The sequence below is a fragment of the Osmerus mordax genome, chromosome 20, assembly GCF_038355195.1.
Source record: "Osmerus mordax isolate fOsmMor3 chromosome 20, fOsmMor3.pri, whole genome shotgun sequence".
NCBI classification, from domain to species: domain Eukaryota; kingdom Metazoa; phylum Chordata; class Actinopteri; order Osmeriformes; family Osmeridae; genus Osmerus; species Osmerus mordax.
Genome location: NC_090069.1, coordinates 4,759,079 through 4,776,236, shown reverse-complemented (window position 1 = coordinate 4,776,236; position 17,158 = coordinate 4,759,079). Strand labels below are relative to the sequence as shown.

Below are 17,158 nucleotides of genomic sequence, written 5' to 3'. Positions count from 1 at the left end.
GTTCAATAACACAACCAGCTTCAGGAGGAGGGGAGATGAGAGCCGGGCACAGAACAAGATGGAGGTCTGATTTCCCTGTAGTCACACACAAGCGTAAAAACACACAAACACACACAATTCTTTGAGTCCCAGGTCAAATCGTAAAGAATTGAATTACATGAGAGGAACAACTCAACAACTGTGTTGTGAAGCAACCTGAACAGAATGAGAGCTGATCTTTAGCTTGATACATCAGTACGTGTATCACGACAGTCAAATTCACATAGAAATCTAAATTCACACATTTGAAACTCTGTTTGTAAAACTAAGGTGTTGCTTGGGTAAACACAGGAAACACATCCTGCTAAGAAGCCAAGAACATTTACACACCCACCATCTTTCCTAAGGCTATGGAAGTGGTGGTATCCTACTGTACCATGCTTGAACCCTGCTCCTGTTGTTTGGCCTGCTCTATCAGGTTCAGCTCATTGTACTGCAGGTTCTCCAGGCACCCATGGAAGCTCCTCCTGGACGCTTGCCTCTGTGGCCCGTGGCACTGGGTCGCACCCAGACTGATCTAGTGGAGGAACACACACATAACAATGTCACAGTAAGGTCTGAGAGTTGAATGGATTTTTTACAGAGCCAGACAAAAATTAAAACAGTAATGCTTTGAATGTTTGTGTGTTTGCATGTTTGGGAGTGTCTTAATGTTGCTACTCGGGAAAATTTGAGCACACCTGTGTAAGCACTAGACTAGTTTGTGTGTGTGTGTGTGTGTGTGTGAGTGTGTGTAGGTGTGAGTCAAAGAAATGGCGGAAACAGGTCGCACATACCTCGTGTATCTGCCAGTGACTCAGGTCCACAGGTACCAGGAGTTGTTGAGTACTTTTGTCCACAGTGAAGTTGATGTTCCCGCCGACCCTCTCAATGGTGACATGATGCCAGTGCTGGTCATCTAGCAAACTGCCCAGCGACACAACTTTGTGGTTTTCCAAGTACGCACTTTTACCTGGAAAAATCATGAAAATTGGACGATTTGGAAGATGTTCCATTTAAAGCTTGGCAGGTTGAACCGAGAAAGGACCTTACACTTTGTCCATCCCAAAGCAGTAAGCTCTGGGTTTGCCGGCACAAGCCATTACTAAGAAGTGGGAGCAGTTACATCAATGAGTTGTTTGAACATAAATCCTTTTCGAAGCAGCTTCCCAAGGAGCTGTCAGAGGGTTTTTATGTTTTTAACCCGTAAAACTGGACTTCTGAGACTGTGAGGTGCATGGAAAGAACACATTTACATTTAGCAGACGCTCTTATCCAGAGCGACTCACAGTAAGTACAGGGACATTCTCTCCGAGGCAAGTAGGGTGAAGTGCCTTACCCAGCAAAATGACACAACGTCATTAGCACTGCCGGGAATCGATCCGGCAACCTTCTGATTGATAGCCCGATTCCCTAACCACTCAGCCATCTGCCCCTAGATCTTTCTCCACCCCGTTGACAGACACTGTATACCAATCTAGCAGAAGAGACAGCCCAATAAGTGATTATGTGTAATTAAAAGATTTAAGCAAAAACACAGCAGGACGTAATTAATTATATATGAACTCCAGCAGGTTTAAATTAGTGGATTCATCTTTGGACCCTCACAAAATGTTGGGGAAGAGTTTCACTGCAAAGCCTAGCACTAGAGATTGCGGCAAATGCACTCGGTAATTAAATATGCATTAGACATTCTTTAGAGGGCTGCGATGAGGGGGAAACTGCTTCTAGAAATGAAGAGTGTGTGTCACTATGCCGTGGCTCATCAATTGTGGATGAGGTATGTGTATGATGTCAGATTAGATGAGACGAGAGATCCGCGCATAAGTGGTCTGAGGAGAAGTCTTACAAACAAATTATCACTTTATTATTATTGATTAACAGCAGCCCGGCTAACGCCAAGCTCGTTTGGCTGTATTTAATCTCCGGGCAGATGTGAGGGAGGAGTCAACAGATATTTTATATTAGCTTGCTGTCAAAAGACTTTGAATTCTTCAGTAGGTTCTTGGCCCACAGTTGCAGTCTCTCTTGCTAGAGATGAAGGCAACCCAGACTCTGAAAAGTCTTCTATTTCTGTCTTGTCGACCACTTCCACCCACACCACATCTGTGGCCTGAAGCATGACTACACATCCCTGATGTGTGGTTCCTGTACAGGAGACACAACATGAACAGACATGGGGGAGGAAGGGCTAATGACATCGAATGTAGCCACTTTAAATAGACAGTAGGACTCTAATGTGTGGCCATATGGTGAATAAAAGCCAATCTGTGCCTGATAGAGTACACAGACGCACATATGGAAAGAACATCAACACGAGAGTTGGGGAAAGTTGCGTTGGCAGGAATGCAATTTTCCCCCCACCCAATTTTTTCTCCCAAAAGTACTTGAACGTACTTGAAATGTACTTGTTTGAAATGGCAACCATGAAAGTCCCAGCTTTCTCTAAGGCTTTCACTCTCCAAGTCTCTTTCAGGATGGCGTCATGTCGAGTCTTCGTATTGAGTGTCAGGTGTCTGAGCGGTTAGGGAATCGGGCTATTAATCAGAAGGTTGCCGGTTTGATTCAGGCCATGCCAAATGACGTTGTGTCCTTGGGCAAGGCACTTCACCCTACTTACCTCGGGGGAATGTTCCTGTACTTACTGTAAGTCGCTCTGGATAATAGCGTCTGCTAAATGACTAAATGTAAAATGTAAATGATCGGCCTTATACGCAATCTCATGGGATTTTGCCACAGACTAACTCTCCCTCAGTGGAGAACAATTCCCAACAAAAAAATAACTTAACCCTTGTGCTGCCTTCGGATCACATGACCCAAAGGTTCATAACGAACCATCATTGTGTTTATCCAATTTTACCCAATACAAAAACAAATATATATATTTTTATTTTAACCTTCGCAATGTGGGGGGTCTGAGACAGCCCAACGGTTAAAAGAAAATACTTCACTTTGTTTTTGTATGCGGTAAAGTTGTCGCAAGACACAATGACTGATGGGTCAGAATGACCCGAAGATAACACAAGGGTTAATTGTCCTGCATTTACAATGCTGTTGCATGACGCAACTTGAAAACAAGATTAGGTGATAACATTTCCTCATTTTAGTCTCGCAAGCTATTATTGTGAACACAAAATCACTGACTTTCTCTGCCTTGACCGAAACATAATGAGCTGATACATGTACCGTTGCCAGAAAACTCTAAATCATTAATGATGATAGAGGAGCAGAGGTTGGCGTCTAATTGCTCTGTCTGTATTGTTATAACTGTATTACCAGGGGCTAACTTCATCACTCAGAGATCAATACACTCAAAGGAGATTTAGCTAAAAAAATTACTGCAGTCCTGTTGGCCACAACTCATACCACAGCCGGTGTGTCTGTATGACAGGTGGTACACTGAAAATAGCAAGCAGAATTCCTAAGATATCGCTGGTGAAAGGTTCTAAAGAGCTTTGTTCACTACTGTACTTAAAGGAAGCCTATCTTTGTCCTTAACTGTCATTATCTTCGTTCTGCTACTGTAGATACAGTCTACACCCCACATCTAGAACACATTGGGCAAGTCACGGTGACCCCTATACATTTGCATTTAATAACAATTGCAGTGACAGTAAAGAATTGGGGTGAAATATGAGCCAGTGGGCCACAATATAAACAGACATTTTGATGAATGTAAACTAAAGAGGAAATGGAATAGTTTGGGACACTGGAGATAAATCTTAACACGACAATTTATTTAATTCATTTGGACACACACATGCACACACGCACGTGCATACTGTACACACCCACACACACACATAAATAAATACACACACGGACACACACACTCAGGCAAGAACACAACATGACAGAGGTGAGCGTTTGTAAGTCTGAGCACAGCAGCTTCACACCTAAGTTACAGAGTGTTGCCTCATGAAAAGGGTATCATCCCAGCTGTGTGGATCCTGCATGTCTTTTACATTTTCGGACATTTGTCACGTTTGTAAAGGAGTGTGTTTGTGCGTGCGCTTGTCAGATAGTGGATTTCCACATTAATGTAGCAGGTGCTTTGAACCATAGCAACGTACAGAAGGGGAATCAAACCTGCAATCTCTTAAGTTACAGTCAAATGCTATAGCCCCTGAGCTACACCTAAAGAAGGCGGTGAATATTTCATGCTGGCTGCAAGGTTCGGTACAAATCTCCCCTTCCCAATTCACACCGGAGCCGTGGAAGCAAAGCTGGCAACAGCTGTCTCACACAGCTCCGCGCAGCCATGGCAATGCCTTTGTGGCTAAAAACTAGCCTGACAAATGCCCTTCAATGATTATCATGACGTGGGAGAGACTGCTTTGGCACTTCTGTCGGGCCATCATGGTAACTGGAAATATCCGGAAGATACATCTTGTTAGACAAGGGACATGAGTTACAAGGAAACAGTGGACTGGGGTCAATCCTCAGATAACCATCTTTCCCGTACACGACTATCAACATATTGTGACATAGATCGACGTTGAAAGGGAAAGTGGGTCCAAATGCTCTGGTTAAATGGCAGGCTTAATGGCCCACTGACACTCCTGTGAAAAGTACTTGATCCTTGCCTGCATTTGACTGTTTTTTATCTGTTCCAACAGTTCCAATTGCTGTTCCAACCACACAGTACCCCAGGGTTGGGGCACAGAGGTATTGACCTAAATTAGTCTGTCAACTAACCACAAAGCCCAAGGAGAGGAGAGGGAAAGAGCAAGGGAGGGTGGGGGAGAGAGGGAGAGAGAGAGAAAGAAAGAAAGAGATGGAGACAAAAAAAAATCAAGCAATTGCAAACGACAAATGTCTGCATCAGACAAAAAACAAGGAGGGAGTGTGTTGGAATGAAATATGAGGAAAGGAAGATGAATAACACACACACACACACACACAAATAGAAAAGAGGGGGCCTGTGAGTGAAGAGACAGGGAAAAGGAGAAAATGAGGGATGGATATAGGAAGTGAGAGAGAGAGAGAGACAGGAGAGAGCTGGTGTGCTGTCAAATCAGGAGAGGACTACTTTGACTGAGGCAACGCTACTGCTCTATTGTCAGTGTGGCTCCGTATCAGGATAAGCCGCATAACATGCAATCTCACCACCGTCTTAACCACGGACGGTTTTAATTTTCTGCCTCCGAGCCAGAGCTTGTCTTCCAAATGACAGGACTTTAGTTTACGGCGAGGATGTTTACTGTGGGCTCGGCTCTGTCAACTTGGGAAGGCTGCTACTTGCAAACCACAGTTGAGGGATTTGGAGAGCCAAAAGGCTTTCTAGAAGCAGAGCATAGATGTGCCTGGAGACTCAAAAATCTATGTACATGGAATGCTGCAGCCTAAATACGTGTTATGAGTAGAACACACCATTCTGATTTGATAGTACCAGTCCCTATGGAATTGAATCAGAGCTGCACAATGTTATGCCTATAGTAGCAGTAAAAATCAGTTTTGTCATTTGAAGCACAAACCACAAAACTGCACTGCAACATCCCGAGCTGTACTGTAAATGTCCATCCGAACCCCTCGAATCACAACATATTACCCAACTGTGCAGCAACATGATAATTCCCGATTCCAGTCACCCCGGAACATCAGAATTTCATTCTAGCTGGCCGAAATTACGCCCTGAAATCCCCCATGCCGTCTCAATAATGCTGAGTTTGAGGCTGTGCACCATGTTCGAATCATTGCTTTTTCCGAAGCGCCACGGCAGTACGGCTGTTCCCTATGGAGCCTGGTAATGCCAGTCAAAGCAGGTTTCTTACTCTCCCTGGTCCGGGAACACTCTCTGAAGACCCGGAGAGAGCGAGCAAGGGAAGGATGGAGGGTAGGGAAAGAGGGAGACGCGAGATGAAGGAAGGCAGCGTTGAGCGTGCCTACAGACAGATGGTGAGGCTGAGAGGTGCACCATATGTTGATGAGCGCGGCAGCCTGGCTCCCTGACAGCGCCTGAGGTTTTAGCCCCACTTATGCAAGCCATATAAGGGGAAACTTTTTTGGCTCAGGGGTTCAAACTCGATCATGTACCGTTTTTGCCTTGGCAGCCGGTTACGTTTTAAAGAGGTGGTACGGAACATGTGTTGAATGGTAGATACGATTCATCATCAGTAAATGGAGGGCGGCAACATTGGGAGGAAAACATTTGGCGCTGTACCTTTCCTGAGGTGGAGGAGAAGTTTCCCTTTGTGAAGCTCCAGAGTCAGGCTGTGTTCGTGCGCCTCGGCGTGTATCAATGTTCCCGAATTCCTTTGAGTCTTGAACTTCAGTGACACGGTTTCTTTGGCTGTCTGGCTTTGGTCAGGGCTGAGCCTGTACAGCAGGCAACTGCTGCCGTCGAAGCTGGCCACATCAGAGTCTGCAAACCAAATGTGACACTTAAAAACACTCGAGCAGACCGTGTAGTGTTCGTCTCCAACACTCTAACACAGGTAAAGGAATAACAACCACAAACATGTGATGATATATGGATATTAACTGTCATAACGACCCCCAGTTCTGAATGTGGTTTCATTAGCTATGCATTAGCGTGCTGGTTGAGTGGGACTCGGATCAGAAGCCAATTTCTCCTTACTTAACTGTTTCTAATGAGGCAGTGTAGCCTTTGTCCATTTCACATCAAACCACTTCAGTAACTAGATCGGCAAATGGTCTATTTCATCACTGTGATTGGAGAGCTGACATCAAAGACTTGAGAGGACTTGATAATATGGAGGGCGATCCACCACCTTGTATCTGAAGCTGACGATTTTTTACATCCGCACACCTACGTATCCCTCACTTCCCCTTACATTGCAATGGCATTGCTAAACCCAGAATGACAAAATGGTTCCTTAGCAACAACAGTGTTGTTACTATAGCTGTTAAAACGTAGTGACGCTGAAATGAATCATTCCAACATTTTGAAATGTTCATTTTTAAAAGGTCAGTCCTTGAATGATTCAAATGCATTTTCAATTACAACCGAGGTAACATAAAAAAAACAAGACAAGAGACAAATTAGTTACAGTTGTTGTTCCATTTCCAAGGGCCTAATGATAATACCGTGAAGAATTATATGGCAACACTAGCTCTTGAATTGCGTTCATTGGACAGGGAGACTCGGACTACAGTACAGTAAAAAAAAACATTCAAAACAAATCAGGACATTTCCACCCTGTCTTCTCACATCTACCCCACAATACATCTCCTTCCAGGTGCTATCAGCAAAAACCCATTCATATATACATGTAATACAAACCATAAATCATTCTCCTGTTTATGCTGGACTGATGCTAAACAAACAACCCCAGAGGTGTGCAGGACTGTCATGTGACCCTGGTGGAGACGCGTGAGATGAGTATGTGTGTGCATGTTGTTCTACCGTAGAACAGGTTCCACACGTCTGAGCTGAGTCTAATGCGCACCATCATGACAACGGCGATGAAAACCTCCTGCAAACACTTGAAACCAATTAAAAGTGGGTTTTCACACTCAACCTGCTAAATGTAAATGTCTCAATAAATTCCCAGGGTGACGCTAATGAAAGAATCACCCCACTGTTCCTCAGGCATGACAAAATCACTTGAATTCTCTGAGCGAGAAGAATACAAACCGGAAGAAAATGCGGCGTTGAAGTTGCTTCACGGCGTCACAGCTCCCTAAAGTGAAACGTCTGTACGTCGAACCGTGCTATCGAGAGGATGGGGGTTCTAGAGACAACGCCGAATGCCGCTTCTGAGCATGGGACCACGATGACCGTCTGGGAAACAATGTCAGAGGCCTCCCTCTCTGGGCTGCACTTACTGTAGGGGCATCCGTAGGCCTCCAGCCTCAGACCGATTCTTCCATTTGGGTTCCATTCCAGAGGAATCAGCCTGACGAAGCGTGCTATCACTGTCTGCTGCAGTTTGATCTGCACCACACTGTCTGCATTGCTGTTCCCAGCAAAGGCCTGGAGGACATAAAGAACAGAGGCCATTACCCGGCAATCGGAGATAAACACAACCATCTGAGATCACACAGTAAACACGAGAGTGTTGTACAGTAGCATATAGCCTAATTGTATTAGACAATACATTTCTGTGAAGGAGATGGTGTACTGTATGCAATTCTGCATCACTGGAATTCTGTTTCGTGTTTTGCACAAAGCCGTTATTCACTTCAGAAGTGAACCTCGATAACCTTCATAAGCTACGCTACGCTATACCTTTTGGGGGGATTCCTACAGGATGTAAACTGTACCTACTAGCTCCTTCCTCCTAATGTTCTTCCATCTGTCCTCTCCGAACTGTAAATAACGGGGTTAATCCCTGTGAGATCCTTCCTCATTATATCCTCCCTTTAAAGTTGACACTTAATTGGCACGGTTAATTGGAGTTCATATAGGAGTACCTCATTACCTCTGGATTTCAGAAGGTATTTGTGTAAGATCGGATGACTCTCCCCTCTCTCCTAGCCGGAAAGTTCCTGTGTTGACTTAGGAGGTGCGGCTGCACAACGTGTGCGTGTCTGTGTACGTTTGTGCGAGCGTGTGCGTTTGTGTGAGCGTGTGTGGCCAGTAATCGATAACAGCAGGACTTATTCAGTAGCTAACCTGAGACTCTCTCATAGGAGTAATGGGCCCTGTTTCCCCAATCACCTGCCTATTTCACAGGAAATCAATAAAGTCCACTACAATACAGAGGAAAAACGACAGGGAGGTTTTTGTTTTGTTTTGACAAAAATCCTTCTGTGCATGTGTGCAAGTAAGTGCCTATAAAATGTGTGTGTCTGATCATTATTATATATATTTTTTTATACCTTTGCGTTGTATATCTGACATCTGGAATGAAATTGACTTTCTTAGGGGTGCATAATTCTGGTGCTAGAGAGGCCTCCTCTGTGCCTTTGAAGGGATCAGCTGTCTTGTGAAGTGGAGCGTTAAGCCGAACAAATTGCACTGTTTCCTGCTGAGGAAGCTGAGAAGGAGCAGTGTCTAATTTGCTTTGGGAAGCACCCTTTGAAATATGCCCAGAGTCAAGGTGCAAATCCTCTGACATGGGCCCATGACTAGGCTTGGCTCATAGGGAGAGGGAAGTGACACTCATCCCTAAACTCAAACCCTTTGTAAGCTCTGGAAGAACAAAAAAAAGAAAACACAGAGACTGATCTGTTGAATGAGTCCTGTCGACTGTACACTTCAACAGACACATAAAGCTGAAATGAGTAATACGTGGAGCTTAGGACAGCTTTGAGAACAGCTTTGAAAGGTGCTTTGGATTCATCAAAGAGACAATTGTCGAATCCCAAAACAATGTTAGCAAACCAACGGCGATGAGTATGCTTGTGGGAAGAATAAACGGAACTGACAACCTATTATAGTCTAGTCTTTGCGACTGCCTCCTTATTGGGTTGGCCCGATGCAACTTTTTCCAAAGACTAAACTTAACGTCGGAAGAAATATCAAGAGATACGCTTGTGTGACTCCTCCACCCTGGTAGTGTACACCTGTTCCGTGCCTAGCAGAGCTAAACTGAGATGGCTGGCCTACCGTCATCCATTATTCAGAGCCAATGAAAGGGTGCTCATGGCCCTGTTTATGACTGCAAACTCCCCAGTGCTCCCTGTCTAGGCCCGCGCTCTCTCACCCCTATGCTGTCCTCCTGGCGGTACTGCTTCCAGTTGCGTCCCGTGTCGCTGAACATGAGCAAAGAGGCCGAAACCCAGTCGGAACTTCCGTAGCGCCCCTGCATCGCCACGGCTGCGATCTCGGTTCTCTGGCCCAGGTCCACCTCCAGCCACTGGTACTTATTAGATTCCAGTGGAGACCAACCCCCGGCACCTTTGGGGGGACAGACAGAGAGAGGGGGGGGGGGGGGGAGGCGGGAGAGGAAGTGGAGACGGCATGAGCACGGGGGAGGAGAGAGGGAGAGAGAGAGGGAGAGAGGGAGAGAGAGAGAGAGAGAGAGGGAGGGAGGGAGGGAGGGAGGGAGGGAGGGAGGGAGGGAGGGAGGGAGGGAGGGAGGGAGGGAGGGAGGGAGGGAGGGAGGGAGGGAGGGAGGGAGGGAGGGAGGGAGGGAGGGAGGGAGGGAGGGAGGGAGAAAGGTAGAGAGACAGAGAGGAGGGAGGGGGAGGGAGAAAGGGGGAGGGAGGGAAGGAGAGAGGGAGAGAAAGAGAGCGGTAGTGGTGGGGTTATGATGATTTATTACATAGTCATCTCTGAGAAATGAGGAGGAACAAACTTCAGAGTTGAAAGTGTGTGTGTTTTACAACTGACCATGCCTGGGTCTGATTAGAAAGAGAATAACAACACCACTTCTGCAGCACATGTAATGTTTCGTGTCAAAAAAAAACGTAGGCCAGCGTGCATCTGTAACGTGCATCAGGGATGATATACAACCGAACAAAAAAAAACTACAACTCATGTTTCTTTCACACCAAACATACCAACACGGTTGAATCTCCTATGGATCCCATTAGGCATTCAAGGTTGTGTTAGGTAGTCTATCTCCATCAGCCTGTGGGAAATACCTGAATATTGAACGGAGCTGCATAATAGTTCATATCCCACCAAACGGACACACTGGTTTCCTTCAGCTGTGTGGAACTCTCCTCCCTGTAACTCCCATGACAACCAGAGTCTCTCAATGGGCCTCACACCAGCTCAGATCATGAATACAGGAGGAGAGTCAAAACCCTCTGCAAGGCCTGACCATCCATTTCTTATGAGACAGAACAGAGAACAGTCAGTTGTGTCTCCCTCTTTGTGTCTTGAAGGAAAGAGGCTGCAGAGTTACAACAGTGTGTGTGTGTGTGTGTGGGGGGGGGGGGATGGGGGGGGTTGGGCGGATGGGGGTAGGCTGGATAGAGATATCAGAGATGATGGAACGGGGGTCCGTGCGTGAGAGAGATGAAGACAGGCGGGCGAGTGCAGGACAGGATGAGAGGTGTGCGAGGGATAGGGAAGTGAAAGTGCTGAGTCGGGCCAAAACGTCGCCTTGGAGCCCAAAACACCAGATGGACAGAGCCGAGCCGAATCTAGAGGAGGTGCCTTGCCCGCAACCCAGCGCCCAGCGGAGCGGGTACACACCCAGGCACAAGACCAGACATCTAGTAGGCTCGCCGCCCTTGCACACGCTCAAACCCTCTCTCTTCGACATCCCGGGATAGAATGGACTCTCAGGACAACAAATAGCTTTTCAAATACTAGTGTCCCAACCCGTGCAACTGACCTCTTGCTATTTTCATAACAAGATGATGTCCAAACCCTCTAGCTCCTACCCTAAACATCAAAATAGGTCATCGTCCAAAAGAAATGGGTTGACTTCCTGATCTAGATTGCGGCGAAGCATTGCCAAAGAGCCGCCTTCGTTACGGATTCATTTCACACTCTCGGTTGATGTCTCATAACAGACGGTTATACTCACATATGAGCAAGAGGCCCATGTTGGCATTTAGGACAGCAGCGAAAGGCCAAGTTTAATAAATACTCCGGCGGAGGACATTGCTATGGACTCGGAAGTAGGGAGAGCAAACACGTTGACCTTTGCTCATTACGGGTATTGGAACACGACGCAGAGAGCAGAAGCTAGGAATGCACAATAGAACATAAGGCAGCAATGTAACGCAGAGGAGAGGGTGCCCAGTGCCTTTGCTACAAATCCATTAATGGCCTGTTTTCCTGCAGGCCATTAACACCCTGAACCTGAATATCTGTTGATTTGGGAAAAACTGGCTGCAGAGGAAAGGAGTGGGGGGGGGGAAAGTGAACTCTCAAGGTGTCCTGTCCTCCTCCTGCTCTGCTTCTGTCACTTCTAATCAAGAAAATCTCTGTTTTTCTCTCTTTTGTGGACGATAAGGGGCAGGCCTGGATGCCTCCGTGGTGCAAAGCAATTAGGGTTAATGAGGGTCAGGGGCGTGGATATTAAACCACCGCTGAGCCGCTCATTCATAGGACTACATTATAATCCCATGTCTAACCCTCAGGCAAAGGGGGGCAATCACTACTGACATCTTCTCACCCCTGTCTGAAATAACCACACACTCAGCCAAACTGTGAAACACATCCCCCCTCACAGTAGGTAACGCCCTACAGATATGCAACAACAAAAAAACAGCGTCAAACAGTGTGTGCCATATGTAGTGGATATGGGAGTCTGAATTGCACCATGTAGCATAATGTGACATTACATTTTATTCATGTAGCAGATAAATATTGCAGAAAGTAAGGAACAGCCTGTACAGTATGTGCTAGCAACAGTGCAAAGTAACCACATCTCAGCTACCAGGCGTGGTAGCAGATATAATGGGATAATATCTCAACCACAGTGCGACGCTAACATCTCAGTTAGCTTGCTCTCCCTCTGTTGAGTGCCTGCATGACTCCTTGATGCTATTTGAAAAAGAAAATAGAACGTCATCAGCAATGAAAATAAAAAAATGACGGAAACCAGCTGCTAAAATCCATCTTCAAAGAATGTCACATTTTAAAATGACATCCAGGTCCAGCCAGGAACATAAACCCAGTCAGGCATCACTTCACTTACAGTTATGAGACCTGTACAGGCCAAACACACGACACACACACACACACACACATGCAGGTTAAACCTGAACTGCTGGAGCTCTCTTTTAGAGGGGATGCGGAAATGGTGCCTGACACGACTTTGGCGAGTCAAACAGCTTTCCCTGTGAGGGGGGCAGATGTGTGTCTAATGAACTGACAATTTGCCCATCAATAATTGATGTTTTTTCCACCTGCCAGTAACAGAGGGGTGGAGAGCCAGTTAGGGCACGAGCATGGGCAGGATCCCTTGTGCGACATCGAGCTCCAACCATCGCCATTTGATAACATGGCAGCTCATCTGAAGGAAACACTGGGCTGTCGGGTGGTGCCTAACGACATTATAATTAGGCCGAAGCAACGCTGACCAAACTGCTAAACTGTCATCTGGCAAAGCTTCCAGTATACTACGTCAGTGTTTACCTGGCCTGTCCACAGATCAGGAATGGCACAATAGCAGAAGGTATGGTGGAGGCGCGACCCAACGGATAGATCAATAGGTGATTAGCTGGAAGCTTTTACAAAGTACATTTTCAACGAATGCTCCCTACTTAAAGTGCCATTTGACCTTCAAATCCAATTTGATCTTTTAGAAGAAACTGATTAGCAGGCCGAAATTGCATTCCAAAACCCATTTCTAAATAATTATAATCCATTTAATGTACAACTGTCAGTATCAACAGTTGAAAAAAGAAACCATTTAAATGTTAAATACTGCTATTAAAATTTGGCAAGGAGACGAACTGATGTTGTCGGAATTGCTTCTTCACTATCACAATGAGACGAGAGACAGAATAACGTATTAGAATTGAACACATTTTCCATATTTGAGAAAAAGAGGGCAGAGACAGGATAACGATGTGCCAGTATTGGTGTGAAAGAGAGAGAGAGAGAGAGAGAGAGAGAGAGAGAGAGAGAGAGAGAGAGAGAGAGAGAGAGAGAGAGAGAGAGAGAGAGAGAGAGAGAGAGAGAGAGAGAGAGAGAGAGAGAGAGGAATTTCAAGAATTTCAAGAGAGCAGAGGAGCGAGAAGGATGCTCCCAATGAGAGGCTTTGAAAAGAGCAGTTCACATGTGATCAATTCCCTATCATGTCCTTTTCATCCACATCTGCTGCATGGAGCCCAGTCACACATGGCCGCCCAAATACATCTTTACATCAACACACGTGGCTGTTTCTTCCAGACACACAATGAGCACATCAAACATCTGTAAGGGCCACGCACTTTTGATTGTGCGAGTCCACCTTACGATTCTGATGTTACCGACAAAGTTGAACTGTACAGTACCCGCAAAAACACAACCATAGAAGCCAGTGAAGTACAACCGTTATCCATGACCATGAAAAGCCAACATTTGACGTATTGTATCTAAGCGCAATGGAAAGAAAAACATGTCTGCAAAGAATCTATGGTGTGAGCTATTCAGCTGAAAATGGTATCACTGTAATTTATGGTTTTATCTTCATCTTGCGAGTAAATAAAATCAGGGCATCACACGGGATGCTGAGAGTTAACATGGGCAGGCAAAGATGTAAATCAGATGGAATCATCATTGATTTCTTCTAAGAACTGCTGGGCTTGTGTCGACTTCTATGTGGAGAAGTCATTTGAGAGACACTGTCTTCTAACCTTTAACTGCTTTTGAAGAATACATTAAGCATTACAGTTTCCCTAATCTGAGCTTCTCTGTGAGATACTGTGCACCCTTCCCAACACAAAGGCTAAAGTATCACTTTGAGTCAAGAGTCTAATGATTCAGGGGTTTAGAAGCATGTATTAGTGCCTTGGAAAGACGTTGCCTATCCCAAACCTCAGAGAATGGAATCATAGCTGGGTGATCATTGGCCTAAACGAAATGACCTTTTCTCAGATGTCATTTGGCAGGTGAGGATGTGTATGGTGGTTTGGGATGAGTTGTAGAGAGGAGATCAAAATTTTTCCCTGCTGGACACAGTACAGTACCATCCACAAAAGGTAAATTGGTTTCTTCGAAATCACAAACAGGGAACTACAGTAGCCTCTGAAACATAGGACGCTGTGCCAAATCAGGTTGGCAAACACAGAGATCAGGCGGTATACTGTAACCTTAATGTTTCATTAAACAGGCAGAAAAACAGCAGTCTGTCAGCTCAGCTGTGTTTAGTCTCTGTGTGAAAAAAAATCCTTCCCAAATATCCTCTTATGTGCCTAAAAGAAAACAGTTTTCCAACAGATTCTCAGCTTTCATGCTAGGATAAACCGCAAAACCCTCCCATTTCCATCCAAATCTAAACAAAGCACCACCATAATACCTTTTTTTCTCTGACAGCAAAGCCTTGCATCAGCATCCAACCAAACTACCTCTTGAATTTTTACTGGAGTGGGCGATTCACAATTCAGATTTATTCTGATGGTGTGGCAGGGCAACCTTGCACAGGGCCTGTGATGTAGTATTCCAATATACCTGCAGTACAGGACCAGGTGAAGGTCTGGAGGGATGCAGCGAGTGCAGCTCCTCTTTGCTTTCTCTCTTTCTCTATCACTCCCTCCCTAGAGACTCTCTCTCTCTTTATCTCTCCTCCCTCTCTATCTCTCCCTCCCTCTCTATCTCTCCCTCCCTCCTTCCCTCTCTGTCTCTTTCTCTGTCTCTCTCTCTCCCCCCCTCTCTCTCTCTCTTCCTCCCTTGCTCTCTCTTTATCTCTCTCTCTCTCTCCCTCCCCTTCTCTCTCTCTCTCTTTCTCTCTCTCTCTCTCCCTCTCTCTCTCTCTCTCTCTCTCCCTCTCCCTCTCGCTCGTCCAGCCTGTTCTCTCCCTGCCCTGCTGCTGTTACTGCTGCGGCTGCTCAGCCTTGCCTTTGATGCTCTCTAACCACTGTGCTATGGGGAGCCTCTCAATGCTGCACCAGCGAGCATCAGAACAGCCACTGTCCATGGTGCTGGGCTAATGGATTCCAACACAACAGAACCCGGGAATACCTGGAATCAGCCAGGCTGTCATCTCCTGCCATGGAAATAGTTATCGATGCTGAACAGAATGCAGACCCCTAAACAACAGCGCTGTAACATAGCACTGTAAAAGCCGTAGATTTCCGAAGCCCGCGGCCTGTTTACACATCCAGCCGTGTGTGTGGGAATCACAGTGAGCAACGTGTTGTGTATCTCGTCCAAACTTGTAGTGTTCTGCCAGCTAAAGAATGTTCAGTACTCACCATCTCTTCTGTTGACCTTGGCAAAGCCAGGCCCGTGGCTGTTTGACAACTGGGAGGAGCTTCTGAAGGATGACTGGGGCAGGTTTGACACCAGAGGGCCATCACAGATCTCTGTCAAACCAATCACAGAACACACATATTACATTAGGGGTCTTCTAGAACAATGTTAGAGAGGTTTACATTTGAAAGTACGTGGCTCAACATCCAATGCCCTTTGCCAGGATTGGAATTCTGAATTGCTGCATTCCCTTTTCATTCACAGAACAGCATCAAATTCATCATCAGTTGTCACATCCCCCTGTAGTACTGTATCCTTCAGTTCACCTGTACACCTCATGTTAAAGCATACAAGGTACTAGCCATAAAAACATGACATGCAATTCTGATAAAATTCCAAGATTACCATTCTAGAAGTAGACATTCTAGAAGAGGAGTCAGCAGGTAGAGACGACAGCACCTCTACTACTGAGGTAGATAGCTTTACTATCCAGACAAGAGCAGGGGAAGGTAATCATTTACAATCTCAACTGTGGCCCATACTAACATGTCCTTTTGCTCTAATTATGTCCGATTCAATGAGCACATCAAGTCCTGTCTGTTAGACCGAACACTCTGGTTAATAAAAACAAGCTGGCAGTAGGAACTGAGTCTCTGAAGAGACGTTTTCATGCTCCATACACTTTTATGTTTATGACTGGAGGTTTAGTAAACACGCATATTGTACCGACACAGAAACACAGAAACACACACACACACACACACACACTCCATCCATGTAATTATGTTTTTATTGCTGTTTTTTAAAGAATGAAGAGAAACCTGAAGCGAACATTACAGAGTTTATGTAATGAAATGGTCTGAAAGTGCACCCATATTCAAATGGTTATTGATGTGCAACCACAAATGAACATTACTGCCTCAAACTAAGTCCCTTACGGTTATTTCATATCAGAGACAGCACGTAATATTGCAATGGATTTCGTAATGTATTCAGCGCCTGCCCAAATCTATGGCATTGTTCTACCAGGAAAGGCTTCAATGCTGTCATCTCAATGATAATATGCTCATTTTAATGAAGGGTATTACATTTTTTCTTGATAACATATTCATGTGAATGGGTCTCTTAATTCAACAGAAGGATTATTTCAGTTCTTGTAAGATCCAATTAAGTTTCAGCATGCGCAACATTCAACATTCTAGGATTTGTGGATGCCCCGTTAACCTAAAATGCCAAAGTCGCACTAGGTGTGTACATTTGTTTTGTGTCTACTGTCAGGGCCCTCCTAGAGAAGTTACCTACGTAACATTGGAGAGTCTAAATCATCCAACAATGCTGTCATTGCATCATTTTATTAGGAGTCTTGGATGGGCTTGCTTTTGTGCTGAGGTCAGTTGTAAGGGCGTGTTACACTCCAAAAGGAGAGCC

General features: G+C 45.4%; 1 protein-coding gene across 1 annotated transcript in view; it reads right to left on the bottom strand.

Annotated features, from left to right (window-relative positions):
- Positions 1-17,158, bottom strand: part of cntnap3 (contactin associated protein family member 3) — a 55,979-nt gene that overhangs the window by 27,618 nt on the left and 11,203 nt on the right. The window contains exons 2-7 of the mRNA XM_067257949.1: positions 15,733-15,843; positions 9,633-9,826; positions 7,810-7,957; positions 6,182-6,382; positions 816-991; positions 416-556 (exon numbers count right to left, since the gene is read on the bottom strand). Coding sequence (XP_067114050.1) covers positions 416-556; positions 816-991; positions 6,182-6,382; positions 7,810-7,957; positions 9,633-9,826; positions 15,733-15,843 — 971 coding nt within the window. The remainder of the gene's footprint in view (positions 1-415; positions 557-815; positions 992-6,181; positions 6,383-7,809; positions 7,958-9,632; positions 9,827-15,732; positions 15,844-17,158) is intronic.